Source organism: Mandrillus leucophaeus, unplaced genomic scaffold (assembly GCF_000951045.1).
Source record: "Mandrillus leucophaeus isolate KB7577 unplaced genomic scaffold, Mleu.le_1.0 Scaffold3, whole genome shotgun sequence".
NCBI lineage: Eukaryota > Metazoa > Chordata > Mammalia > Primates > Cercopithecidae > Mandrillus > Mandrillus leucophaeus.
Window position 1 is genome coordinate 8,836,359 of NW_012103142.1, and position 13,627 is coordinate 8,849,985.

General features: G+C 44.2%; 1 protein-coding gene across 1 annotated transcript; it reads left to right on the forward strand.

Moving 5' to 3' along the window:
• The first annotated feature begins 1,120 nt into the window (after positions 1-1,120).
• TREML4 (triggering receptor expressed on myeloid cells-like 4) lies at positions 1,121-12,430 on the forward strand. Its single transcript, XM_011986896.1, is given in 7 exon segments — positions 1,121-1,156; positions 1,526-1,597; positions 4,023-4,196; positions 4,417-4,747; positions 5,219-5,269; positions 5,760-5,820; positions 12,334-12,430. Coding segments are annotated over 7 exon segments (822 nt in total).
• Positions 12,431-13,627: the final 1,197 nt, after the last annotated feature.

A 13,627-nucleotide genomic window follows, 5' to 3' on the forward strand; every position in this document is an offset into this window, starting at 1 on the left:
ATTCAGCTGCACTTTAGTCTGATACTGAAACCAGTAACAATGTTGTTCAACATGGGCAAACAATCACTTCAAAGTCTTTTTCTTTCACTTCTACTTCTATAGACAGCAACAGTCCTTGAAACAGGCGTAAATATTCTGAGGCCAGAGAGAAAGAATTACCATAATGAAAGCTTAAGAAGGTTCCCCTTAACAATATCCGGGCCTTACTCGCCCCTAGGGGATTCCCCTTCTTGTTCTCCCCTACTCACCCGTGCTGACCCTGCTCGCTGCGCCACTTGTTGGGGTCCGTGCCGGGGCTGGTGGAGAATGAAACAACACACAAAAGAGAAAGACACAAGGAGAACATGGCGGCCGCGCTCAGAGCCTCCGCCTCACTTTATTTATACCCCATAAACCCCACGTCAGCAGAAAGAATGCAATGCAAAACAAAATTTCCTTTCCCAGATGTAACCTTCTACTCAGTTCCTTGTTTCTATGCTCTTCCTTATCTGCCCGCCTTCTTGGCGCCTACGGGAGTTCATTAAAAGTTCAATTGGAGATACTGTCCTTGAGCCCTATCTATTCTCAGCATACTGTTTTCAAAGGCCCCTGCAGCATACTGCCTGAAGTCAGGGTGGATGGAGCAGCTCCGCAGTGGGTATGCATTGGGTATGTGTTCGAGGACCAGGTTCAAATGCCCAGCACAGCTGTGACATTCTCTGTGAAATCTTGGGCATGTCCCTGCCGCACTCTCCAGCTCAAACTCCACAGTGAAAAGGGAAGGAGGCTGGAGATGTGCTCTGTGGCCCCTTCCATATCAGACCAACAAAAACGCAGGGACAACACCACAGGGATGAGCAAGGCAGGGCTCTGGAAGTGAGAGAAGCTGTCCTGGCCCACAGGGAATGGACAGTGTGGCTGGAAAGGAAGAGTGTGCACTGTAGGGTAGCAGTACAACATGGCACAGGTTCAGGAGCCATAGTGTGCAGTCAGCCACTAAGTACTCATGGGCATGGGGATGTGCAGGCTGGAGTCATCTACATTAGCTTCAGCAAGAGGAGCTGCCATGTGACCGCACTCATGTGAAGTTAGTTTACTGGGAAGGGGGCCAAGCACCAGCACAATCTGAGGCAGGACCCGCATGGCAGGCAGTGCTGGGGCCATGGCGTCTAGACATGTAGGAAGCTAGAGACGGTGGTAAACATCGACTATAAGACCTTAATGCAGGCAGAGGCCTTTTCCTGAGCCGAGAAGTCCAGTTAGACAAAGTAGCTGAGCTGCTAGGTCAGACAGTGAGGAGAGCACAAGGCCAGGTGCAGGAAGTAGCTGGAGATCTCTGCTCCTTTTTTTCCCTCTTACCTGACTGTCCTCCCCATGCCTAATGACAGGTTGGGCTCCAGGCCTTCTGGTCATCTTCCTCAGAAACTCCAGGTTCTCACCTCCTCCTGCCTCTTGTCCTTCTTCCTGGGGCTCCTGGGGGCTCCATTCCACAGCAGGACCAGGGACAAGTGGGTCTTCAGAAGACCGGAATTCCTGCCCATTTTAGGGTGTTGAAGTGATCCCGTTATCTCAACAAGACACCATGAAGACTGAACGCACCAAGGGAGAGCTCGCTGATGTAACACTAAGGAAAAACCAGCCCTGTGAATTCTACACCTACAGGGACATATCCATGGCCACTGTGCAGAGCGGCAAGCAGACCTGGGATGAAAGAATCCCTTGAATAGTTACAGTCATTGCAGTCACTGTGCTTTACACCTAGCCACACTAAGATTTCTTAAAACTTTGCTGTTTGTTATGTATCAAGCGATTATTCATATGCTTTGGGTAAATCGTTTCTATACATATTAAAATTAATCTTTTACACTTAGAATGCTTTCAGATTCACTGAAGAATTGTGTAGGTATTGCACATATCCCTGATGTGCTATGTTCAATGTCTTCTACTATTAATCTAGTCCACTAGTATGCTACATATCTCACAATTAATGAGTTGATATTGATACATTACTATAATTATACAAAATTGATGAGTAGAACTCATGTATTTATAGTGCATGGTAGGATAGTTTGATGTGTGTATTAACTGTGAAATTACTAAATCAAGCAATACCACATACACTTAATTTTTTTGTGGTGAGAACATTTAAAACCTACTCTCTGTCATTTTCAAGTGTACAATTCATAGTTATGAACTGCACTCACCATATTGTGCAATAGATCTCTTGAACTTATTTTTTCTGTCTAACTTAAATTGTGTTTCTTCAACAATACCTACCCAGTCTGTCCAATCCCCAGCCTCTGCTAATGCTATTCTACTCTGTTTCTGTGGTAGATTTTATTAATTGAAGTCCTTACTTCATTCAGATTTCCCTGGCTTTTACCTCATGTACTTTCTGTGCTCCAGGATCCCACCTAGGACACCACATTGCTTTTAGTCTTCATGTCTGCTTAGGCTCCTCTTATCCATGGCAGTTTCTGGGAATTATTTCTTAGTTTTGATGGCCTTGACAGTTTAGAGGAATGCTGCTCAGGTATTTTGTAGAATGTCCCTCATGTGGAATTTGTTTGATGTTTTTCTCCTGGGGCTAGTGGCTTTGGGGAAGGAGTCTGCACAGCTAATTACCCTGTCATCACATCAAGTCAGTGACACATTCTAACAACCAGAGTTATCCCTGTGGGTCTGCATCTTGGTTGCCTGGCTGCCACAGTAAGCGTGAGGTTTCTCCACTGTACAGTTACTCTTCTCCTCCTTCCCCATGCTGTCCTCTGGAGGAAAGTCACCTGCACAGCCCACGCTTTAGCAGTGGGAATTTACGCTCCCCCTAGAGAGCAGAACCTATAAGAGTTGTTTGCAATCTCTCTCAGTTCCTTCAGGCTGCTATGAGAAGATGCCTTAGACTGGGGACTTTATACATAATAGAAATCTCTTTCTCAAAGTTCTGGGGGCTGGGAAGTCAAAGATCAAGGTGTCAGTGGATTTGTTATCTGCTGAGGGCTGCTCTCTGCTTCCAAGGTGGTGCTTTCTTGCAGTAACCTCAGTTGACTGAAGGTGTGAACACTGTTCTCACATGGCAGACAGGGCAAATCTGCTTCCTGCAGTCTCTGGTATAAGGGCATTAATCTCATTCTTGAGGGTGACACCCTCACGACCAGATTTTCCCACAAGATCCCACCTCTTAATGCTATCACACGGAAATTAAGTTTGAATATATGAGGTGGAGGAACACCAACATTCTGAACACAGCAGAATCCTTTTACATGGGATATTTGTCTATTCTCCTGCAGTTCTTTATTCAGTCATTTACTTACATCAGCATGGACTCCTAGAGTTTTAATATACACATTGGGTGGTAATCCAGTACCACTTGATTTTGTTGCTAGATAGTTCTCACTTTGGCCATTTTCTTCTACTGTACATTTTACACATACGTTGTTCTCTCATCCACTCATGTATTCATCCAACAAGCAATGATTGAGATGATCCCAAGCTCCCATAACTGATCCACTCCTGCCTGCCTTCCCCTCCAAATATCCCTGACCAGCACTCTCTTTCCTCCCTACTCTCCTGGCCCCACCATTTCCAGGGTACATCTTATAATTCCTGGGATTAAAATTTGCCCTCTACAAAATGTCCCAGTATCAAAACTCATCATCAATCCACCGTGGCTGAGACCAGAAGGACTCAGGGGTCTGGTTATGCCTCCAAGTGCCTTGACCACCTATAGGAAGTGCATAGAGAGAAGGAAGGAGGGATGACCCAGCTTTATTCACCAACTTTATTCTTGGCCATCCTGAGAGCTGCCCCTAGCAACAGAGGAGCAGTATGATGGGCTGGAAGGCATAAAGCAGCAGACGCGGGGAGAAGTTCAGTGAAAGGCAGTAGAGCAACACAGGAGGGCTGGGGTGACCAGGCCCAGAGACAGACCCTGTAGCAGATGGCTGCTATCCAGGCCTGGCTGCCCCTCCTCCCCTGGTCTGCAGAGCCCGCCCTCCCAGGCCAACCATTTCAGTCAAGGCATTGACCTTCCTCAATTTTCCCAGATGAGAGACACTGGGAACCTGGGGCAGAATCAGGCAGAGCATCTGACTCCCTCTCCTGAGAGGACTCCCTTTTTTATCCTCTCCTCCACTGTCAGAAACAGATTTGGGCTCGAATGGCCTGGGAGGGTCCACACCTGCTGCTTCCACCTGTGCTGCTGCTGCTCCTGGCCTCAGGTGACATGGAAGGAAAGAGGGCAGGGGGTATAACGAGTGGGATGAAGAATGAGTGGGGCAGGGAAGCAGCGTGGCTCTGTGACCACAGGACAGAATTTAGGGGCCCTCTTCCATGTGTGGGCATCGTAGTTCCCTCTCCCCTTCCCGAGCCTGTGATGGGGGAAGTTGGGTCCCTTCAGAGCTCTGACCTCGGTATCTTTCTGCAGGTTCCTGGGTAAAGGGCGCCGTGCCTGAAGAACTTCACAAACACCCAGGACAGACCCTCCTCCTGCAATGCCAGTACTCACCCAAGACAGGACCCTATCAGTCCAAGACCTGGTGTCAGTAGACATCTCCAGATTGGTGTACCATACTTGTCAGCAGCTCCAAGCCCCGGACAGCAGTTCAGAAGTCTTGTTACACAATCTGGGATGAGCCCGACACTGGCTTCTTTAACATCACCATGATTCAGCTGACACAGAACGACTCTGGATTCTACTGGTTTGGAATTTACAACACTTCCAAAAATGTCATCACTGTTCTTAGAGATATCAATCTGGTGGTGTCTCAAGGTGAGCGCTTTTCTTGAGGAAATACCTCTGTGCCACCCCCCAGGGACCTGAAGGAAATGTCATGCACCCACTCCCATGCCTCTATCATCCCCCATCCTGCCAGGTCTTCTGCTCTGACCCGAGGGGAGCAAAGATTCTGTCCCTAGACATGGACTCTCACCTCTCCTTCACCCGGCACATCCTGGCCTCAACTGTTGGGAAGATACCCTCAGAGATCCCTGGACAGAGACACAGTCTCTCTGTCATTCTGCATCTCTCTTTGTGTTACACAGGCACACCCACAACTCTTCTTTTCACACACACACACCCCCCCCCCCCCCACAGCTCTGTTATGCAGATCTGAGGCACAGGACACTCCCAGCCTAAGACATCCTGAGGGTCTGGCTCTGGGCACCTACCTCCTCTCATGTATGGGGTAGACCCCACTCTCTTCTGGACCCCTGGAGAGTCATTGTCTGCTTTTTTCTTTAGCCCCAACAACATCTCCTATGTGGACCTTCCCCTGGCTCGCAACAAGCACGGGTAGGTTGGAGGCCTCAGTGGGGGGAGATTAGAAGGGTCACCAGGCAGCTTGGGAGCCTCAGATTCAGGGAAGGGGAAACCAGGGAGGACTGCCTCTGAGGACTGATCTCCTGGGGCCTGGGCCGGTGGGAAGCTACCTTCAGGGCCCACTGACTGCCAGGGAGAGAAACATGCACTATCTGATGTGATCAGAAGATCGCTATGTTCTCATGATGATGGGCGGGTGTCCCTAGAGGGGAGTCCATATGGGACACCTTGCACACATGTGTCCCAGCCCTCCTGCTACTGGCCTTCCACCAGCATGGAGAGGACAGTGCCAGACTTAACTTTAGCTGGGTATGGAGATTTCAGGCCTCAGTTACCCTTAGCCTGAGGGACCCTTAGGAGCTGCCTCTGGTCCCTCTCCCCTTCCTCTCACACTTTTGGGACCCAATCCCATTCTTTATTCTGGTCCCCTGGGCAGCCACTGTCTTCTTTGTGTCCTCCTTAGTTCTGATCACTTCTCCAGAGGGGACCTCTGGCCATCCCTCCATCAAGGGCTCTGAGACCAGGTAGGTCAGAGGTTTTAACAATGGGAGGGAGGTTTTGGGAAGGGAGGACTGATTAGCTCCTGAACCTTCAAATCAGGTCTAGGGCACTCAAGGATCCTTCTCTGGTGGGTTGGGTGGGTTGGGGCATAGGTTACAGCTGTGGAGCCCCCAGGCCATGACTCCAAGTTTGGTAGAGTGGAAAGGGGAAGAGGATGCAGGTTGTTAATTGTGGAGGAACCATGGAAAAGACAGTTCAACATGGATTTCTGCAATGAGACAAAATGGAACCCAGAAAAGGTGGAAACTGGAGGCCGTGTTGGTGTGTTGAAGGGTGAGTGTGAATAGAGTGACTGCAGCCTGGGGCAGATGGTGGCTGGAGAAGTCAGCCAGAGAAAGATGAGAGGAATACTCTTAAATTCTGCTTCTATCCCTGTAGTCATGGGTTTTGAGGCCATCACGGCCTCCCCTTCACTGTAGGAATAGGCTGCAATAGACTAGGTCACAGGTGCTCTAGAGGACCATGGAGCACAGCAAAAGCCATGAGCGACTGATGAAAATAGACAACTAACTGCCAGAGCATTTGCTTCCTAGCCCTCTCCTCCTGCAAACTCCAGCACGGGTGGATTACAAACAGACTATCTCTCAGGGAGTTTGAAGGTAAAACCCTAACCAGAGAACAAGCATGGCAGCTAATGGGGGTCCCTGGGGTCTTGTGCTCTAGGGCAGTGGTCCCCAAGCCTGTGAGAAATTGGGCCACATATTAGGGAGTGAGTGGTGAACCACTAGAGTTCATCTGAATTACAGCCTCTTTCCATAGCTTGCATTACGCCTGAGCTCCGCCTCCTGTCAAATCAGTGGCAGCATTAGATTCTCATAGTAGCATTAACCCTGTTGTGAACTGTGCATGCGAGGGTTCTAGGTTGCATGCTCCTTATGATAATTGAATGGCTAATGATCTGTCACTATCTCCCGTCACTCCCAGATGGGACCACCCAGTTGTAGGAAATCAAGTTCAGGGCTCCCACAGATTCTACATTACGTTGAGTTGTATAATTATTTCATTATATATTACTACATAATAATAATAGAAATAAAGTGCACAATAAATATAATGTGCTTTAATCATCCTGAAACCATCCCAACTCTCAGGTCTGTGGAAAATTTGTCTTCCACAAAACAGTTCCCAGGTGCCAAAAAGGTTGGGGACTGTTGCTTTAGGGCTTTTTCCTCTCATTTTTAACCCTCAACGGCTAGAGGATTTAGTCTTCCATTCTTCCCCATTACCAGATCCGTATCTAATACGCCCAGTGGAATCTGAATTCACAAGCCAAAATACCTAGGTTTCTTAGCAGAAGCACTACCTTAAAAGAATGGCAACACACCCAACAATAGAAACCTGTGAAGCAGAACTATGGGAACTGCCCATTCCCCAGGAACTGAAGTACCTATCATCAGTCTGGCTAAAGGGGTGAAGGGAAACATGACCTATGTGGATCATGAGGATGACCCATTGGAAAAAAAGAGCCAAATGCTAATCATAGTTGTGAAAAATATTATAGATCACAATATATGTGATGAAGGATGGCCATGGCTGGCCAGTGAGCTGTAAGAAGTTGAGGAATTCTCACAGAAGTTCCTGGAAAGAACTGGACATTTAAAAACAAAGAGAAGTCAGGAGACATGAAGGAAAAGAGTAGATGTACTAATGTATGGGTATCAAGAACCCCTGTGGGAAATAAAGGATGAAAGAAAGAAATATTTGAAGAAGGAATCCAGGAAAGTTTTTCAAAATTATAGAAGAAAAGACCTCAAATTGAAAAGATTCGTACATTGCCAAATAGGGGAAAACAGCCAACACACACAAAAAAATACCTCTACACCCATTATGTAAAACGGAAGAACTTAAAAAGCAGAGGGAAATGTCTGAAGGCTTTCAGATCACCTACAAAGGAATACGAATTAGACTTCTTAAGAGGAACACTAGAGAAAAGAAGACCATTGAGTAATATTTCTAAAGTACTAAAGAAAAACTTTGTATCCAGTGTTTTGTATTCAGCCAAATTGTCACTCCAATGTGAAATCATAAAACCTCTGGATTCTCAAGGCCTCAGAAGGTTTGCCACATGCAGAGATCCCCATTGAAAACAGTCCTGGAGGAAGGACTCAGCTAGGATGAAAAATAAACAATGGAGACACTGCTAGAAGTGAGGGAGTAAGTGTGCCCAGCATCTTGGGAAAGTTTATTTTTATCTTTTTTAATTCATAGAAATGGCAGCTAAGAGCAAAATGAAGAACAAGAGAAAATACATTCATGGTCATTGAAAAATAACATTCTAGACCAGCAGTCCCTAACCTTTATGGCACCAGAGATTGGCTTCGCAGAAGACATTTTTTCCATGGACTTGGAGGTGGGCGGTGGTTTCAGGATGACTCAAGCGCATAACATTTATTGTGCACTTTATTTATTTATATTATTATTACATTTTAATATATAATGAAATAATTATACAACTCACCATAATGTTGAGTCTGTGGGAGCTCTGAGCTTGTTTTCCTGCAACTAGACAGTCCTATCTGGGGGTGATGGGAAACAGTGGCAGATGATCAGGCATTTGATTTTCCTAAGGAACGTGCAACCTAGAACCCTCACATGCCCCATTCATAATAGGGTTCATGCTACTACGAGAATCTAAAGCCACCACTAATCTAACAGGAGGCGGAGCTCAGGCAGTGTTGAGTGCAATGGGGAGGCTGTAAATACTATGAGGCTTCCCTTGCTCACCAGCCGCTACCCTCCTGCTGTGCAGCCAGATTTCTAACAGGCCAGGAACTGGTACTGGTTTGTGACTCAGGGGTTGGGGACCCCGTTCTAGACAATATCAACATGGGGTGAGAAGGAGAGACCAGAAGCCCATGAAAGGATGGTTGGGTACTTGTCTCATGAGAGGCAATATGTAGATATTGATAAGCTCAGTGTAGCAATTGTACTAAACCAATGTAGGTAAGAGTCTTCAGGTTAAGTCAAGAGAATGTATACCCTTTCATCCAGCAAATTAAAACTCTAGCCAAAGGAAAGCTGGAATCAAATTTTTTAAAAATAAAGCACAATAAATGGAAAAAGTGAAATAAAAAGGTAGAATTACATCCTAACATAAATGAAATTCCAATAAATTTAGGTGGATTAAACTCACAAAATAAGGACAGGGACACTTTGAGTTTTAAAAACTGCAATATTATACTATCTATAAGAGATACACATACAAAAAGATTTTAAAAGGTTAAAAATTAGAAAAATATATTTGACTATTAGGAAACAAACTGTTCTGGCACTCTTAATATTGAATAAAATAGAATTTAAGGTAAAATATTATGTCTATAACGTTTGTTTATAAAAAAAAGACAAAGATATGTAATATAGACTGATGAAAGACGCACTTGAATATGAAAATAGACCCATCATAAACATGTACATGCTTACATTTTGGCCATGAAATATATCAAGCAACAATATCAGAAATGGAAGGAGAAGTAAATTATTAGCCATTGTAGTTGAAGGCTCACATACCTCTCAGAGGATCAAAGACCAGTGAGACAAAACTAAATAGAGGGGTTTAAGTTTTAAGCCAAATAACTAATAAATTCCAGTATAATACCATCATATTTTTATCAATATGTTACATATTTTATGAGATATTTATAATAATATAGGATACATATAAACTATATTTTAAACATGTATTTTCAAATATATAAAAATGTAGTTACAGATTGAAAAATGTTCTAAACTATATAAATCTTGTTTTAAATAGTTTAATAATATATAATAGGGTTCACGCTACTACAAGAATCTAAAGCCACCACTAATCTAACAGGAGGCGGAGCTCAGGCAGTGATGAGTGCAATGGGGAGGCTGTAAATACTATGAGGCTTCCCTTGCTCACCAGCTACTACCCTTCTGCTCTGCAGCCAGATTCCATATATTATGTATGTTTTATAAAATACAGTATTCACAAATATAAATAGTGTACAAGTACACGTATATATGTTTATAACCCTCTACATAATAAAAACAGATAGTATACATTTTTTCAAATACATGGAATGTATTTACAAAAGGACACCTTGTATGAGGACATATAAGAAGTGTGAAGAAATTCTAAAGAATCAGTATGACACAGAATATATTCTCCAGACCTAATGCAATGACATTAGGAATGCATAAGAGAAGTAAAGATAAAATAGCACTTTTCAAACTATTTACTAATACATTCATATATGAATGTTTAAGTATGCAATAAAATATATTTTTATAATATGACCACTATATATCAAAAAATATGAGGCATACAACATTAGGGAGTAATCAGTACCTTTGAATACATTTGTTGGAAAACATGAAAGCTTTCAAATTAATGAGCTAAGGAAGCATCTCAAGAAGATGGAACGTGAGCTTCAGAGCAAGCCCAAAGAATCATGTAATTGAACGATTGAGAAAGGAGACCAAAGAAATTCATAATTCATTCTTTAAAAGTTTACTAACATAAACATGTTCTTGCCAAGATAAAAGAAGATAATGAATAAACAACAAATCGAAGAAAAAGAAAATAACCACACACTCATTCTACAGAGATTTTAAAATAAGTAAATCCTGAATAAAATCTTGTTGTTTTAAATCCTAGAAGCACACAATTTCATAACAATATGAACTGCCAAGATTAACACAAGAAGAAACAGATTTCAATAGATTAATAAATAGGAAAACTGAAATGGTTGATGAGACCCATCCTCACAGAAAATTCAAGACTCACATGGTTTTCAGGTAACCCAATTTTTAAAGAAACATTTGATTTATATTTCATACTAGATGTTGCAGAAAATAGAAAAGAAGCAAAAACGGCCCAGGTCATTTGAAGCGGTTAGTGTCATCAAAATCTCAGAACTAATTAAAGGCAATACAAAAAAATTACATTACAGGTTCATTTATCTGATGCACATGGGGTCAATCCTCAAATTACCATTAGCTAACTGAATTCAAGAGTGCATTGAAAAGAAGACTGATTATAACAGAGGAGAGTTTTATCACAAAACAAAAAGGATTGTTCAACTTTACAAAATCTATTAATATAAGTCAACCAAATTCATAAACTACAGGAAAAAAGTCAACTGCTGCACAAAAAGCATTTGGGAATATTCAGCACATTTATGTTATATGAAAAAGCTCTCAATAAAATAGAAATAAAAACAGAAAACTTGGTAAAGATTGTACACCAATGATTACAATAAAGATTACTTATTGGAGGTATAAACTCAAATTAAGGATTTTCACAGCTACCATAAATGTCTTCTAAAATATTAGAGGTTCTGATCAATGCTTGAAGGAAAGGAAAACAGGTTACAAGAAAGAAGATTAGACAAGAAGAGGAAAAACTGTCATGACTTGCAGATGATGGGATCATCTACCCAGAAAAAGAATGAGAAACAACAAACTATTAGATGTCACAAGAGAGTTCAGCAAGGCTGCCAGAGACAAAATCAACTGACATACATTACAAATAGATTGCTATGAGGAATAATCATTTAGAAAAATAAGATAGTTTTCATTACAGTCACAAAGTCTATAAAGTTTCTAGAAAGAATTAATTTAACCACGACCTATCTGGAGAAAACTACAAAATGCTAAAAAATGACACGTGATCTGAATAAATAGAAATAATCCATGACTTTGGAAGAGGCAATAACATTGTAAAGATGTCAATTTCTCCCAAATTAAAATGTCTTTAAATGTAATCCCAAACACAACTTGTTTACTTTTGTAAAGAACTTGAAAATTTTACTCTAAAATTATACGAAAAAAAGAATATACATGAGTAGCTAAGTCAACCATGAAAAAGTGAAAATAAAAAGAGCTCACTGACTTTATTATATATTAAGTAACACTGAGGCAGAAAGTTACTGAGGCTACAAGAGAAAAGCAGATTTGCTGGGACAGGGTATTCCTAGAATCAGAGCTAGGCAGGCCAGGAGTGGGGACTACACAGAGGGGACCAGGGAGGACCCCTGGGACCAACAGACAGGAGGTCTAGGTCTGTGCTGTCACTGCTCCTAAGGGTCTGGTCAGGTCCTGTGCAGTCTCTAGGCCTCATTCCCTCAGGTGTGATATCTTGGCTTGTCTTGAAGATGCAGTTGGCTCTGATTCCTAAGAGGCTCCTGATGGTCTGGTCCTACCTGACCTGGTTAAGGAGAATTCCTGCTCCCCTGGCTCTATCCCTCCCCTTACCTGAACTCCAATCCCTTGTTCCTCCCCTGGCCAGCTTTTTCCTCCATTTAAGACTTTGAGGTTCCTTCTGACCGGATCCCCTCTCAGTCCCAGAGATCTCTGTGGCTCCTGCCCCAGGCCCCTGTGTCCTAGTCAGTTCAGGGTGAGTCCTTCTACAAACAGTTCCAGCCACAAAGGGCCTGCCTGGTTTAGGGACACCGCAGGAGGTGGTGACATCCTGGCCCAAGTTCGTCCTCCTTTCTCCTTCCTCCCTGCAGGAAATCAAGTTCCCCCACCTGCCTTGGCTCAGGTGGCCCCAGTTTGCTGGTCTCTGTGCTGTGTGGACTCCTCACGGCCAAGGGCCTGATGCCCTGAGTACTGTTTGTGTTCCTGACCCCCAGGTGCCACAGGTGAGAGGGGCCTGGATTTGGTCTGGGGGGCAATGGAGCTGGGGCCAGATTCTGTTCCTAGAAAGATGGCTAGGAAGAAGCAGCCAGATCACAGAGCCAGGAAAAATGACAGCTGGGAACAATTTAAATATCTGTTTCCTTGCAATCTCTGCCTTCCTGCCGACGCAGACCTTAGAAAGAGACAGAGGCTTTCTGGGAGTCCCATCCAGGGCTCTGCCTGTCTTTGTCCTAAGAGGAAAAAGACCAGGAGGACAAAGCTGAGAGTGCCTGGGTAGAAGGTTTAGGAGACAGGAAGGTAATGGGAAGGAAGCAGGTGACTGGGAGAAGTGGGGGCAGGGGCGGGAAAAGGAGTAACAGGTAACAGGGACAGGGTGAGACAAAGGATCAGAAAAACATCACTTCCATTCATGACTTTCCCCCTCTTGCTCCGTCTCAGGACAGCAGTGACGGAGGTTTCTGATTGTCCCAGCACAGTCTTGTCCCAGGACCCTTGGGTGCATGAGCCACAGCGTGGATCCAGGATGAATCCCAGTTCTTCCCCTGCCCAGCTATCGGGAGCTGCCCTAAGCATGAGGCCCCACCTCCCCGTGAGGAAAGGCCAGCACTAAGCCTGTTGGGGAGAACTTTCAGCTCCCCATCTCGCCGGTGGTGACCGCTCACCCCTGCCCTGAACCCTCTTAGATCTACTTCCGCTGCCCTGCCTTCTGCCATTGGGTGGGGGTTTCTGCATCCGGGTCAGTGCTCAGCTCAGCATCTTCAGCAGCGCCTGGTCTCCTCTCCAGCAGTCTGTGGTTCTCTCAGCCCCGCCCCGGCAGGTCTCCAGGATCCCTCACATTTTCCCTGTTTGTTACCTGTGGTCTGCCCGAGAGTCCTGTGAATTTCCTCTTGTGCTTAATTAAATTCAGCCTCTGAACTGGAATGTGTCAGGGGCAGCTGAGCAAGAAAGCAGGTGTATCCCCTCACCTTCCTCCCCTCCCACCTCAGATATCCTAAATGAGAGAGAAATGACTTAAAATAAATGATAAAATTGAAACTAAGAAAGGTTGTAATCAGCAGACTGAAAGCTGAAGAAGATCTAGAAGTAAAACAAAAAATTAGATGAGTTAAAATGACATGAGCAGGAAACTCAGTAGCCTAAAACAGGACCCAGAACATTCATCCA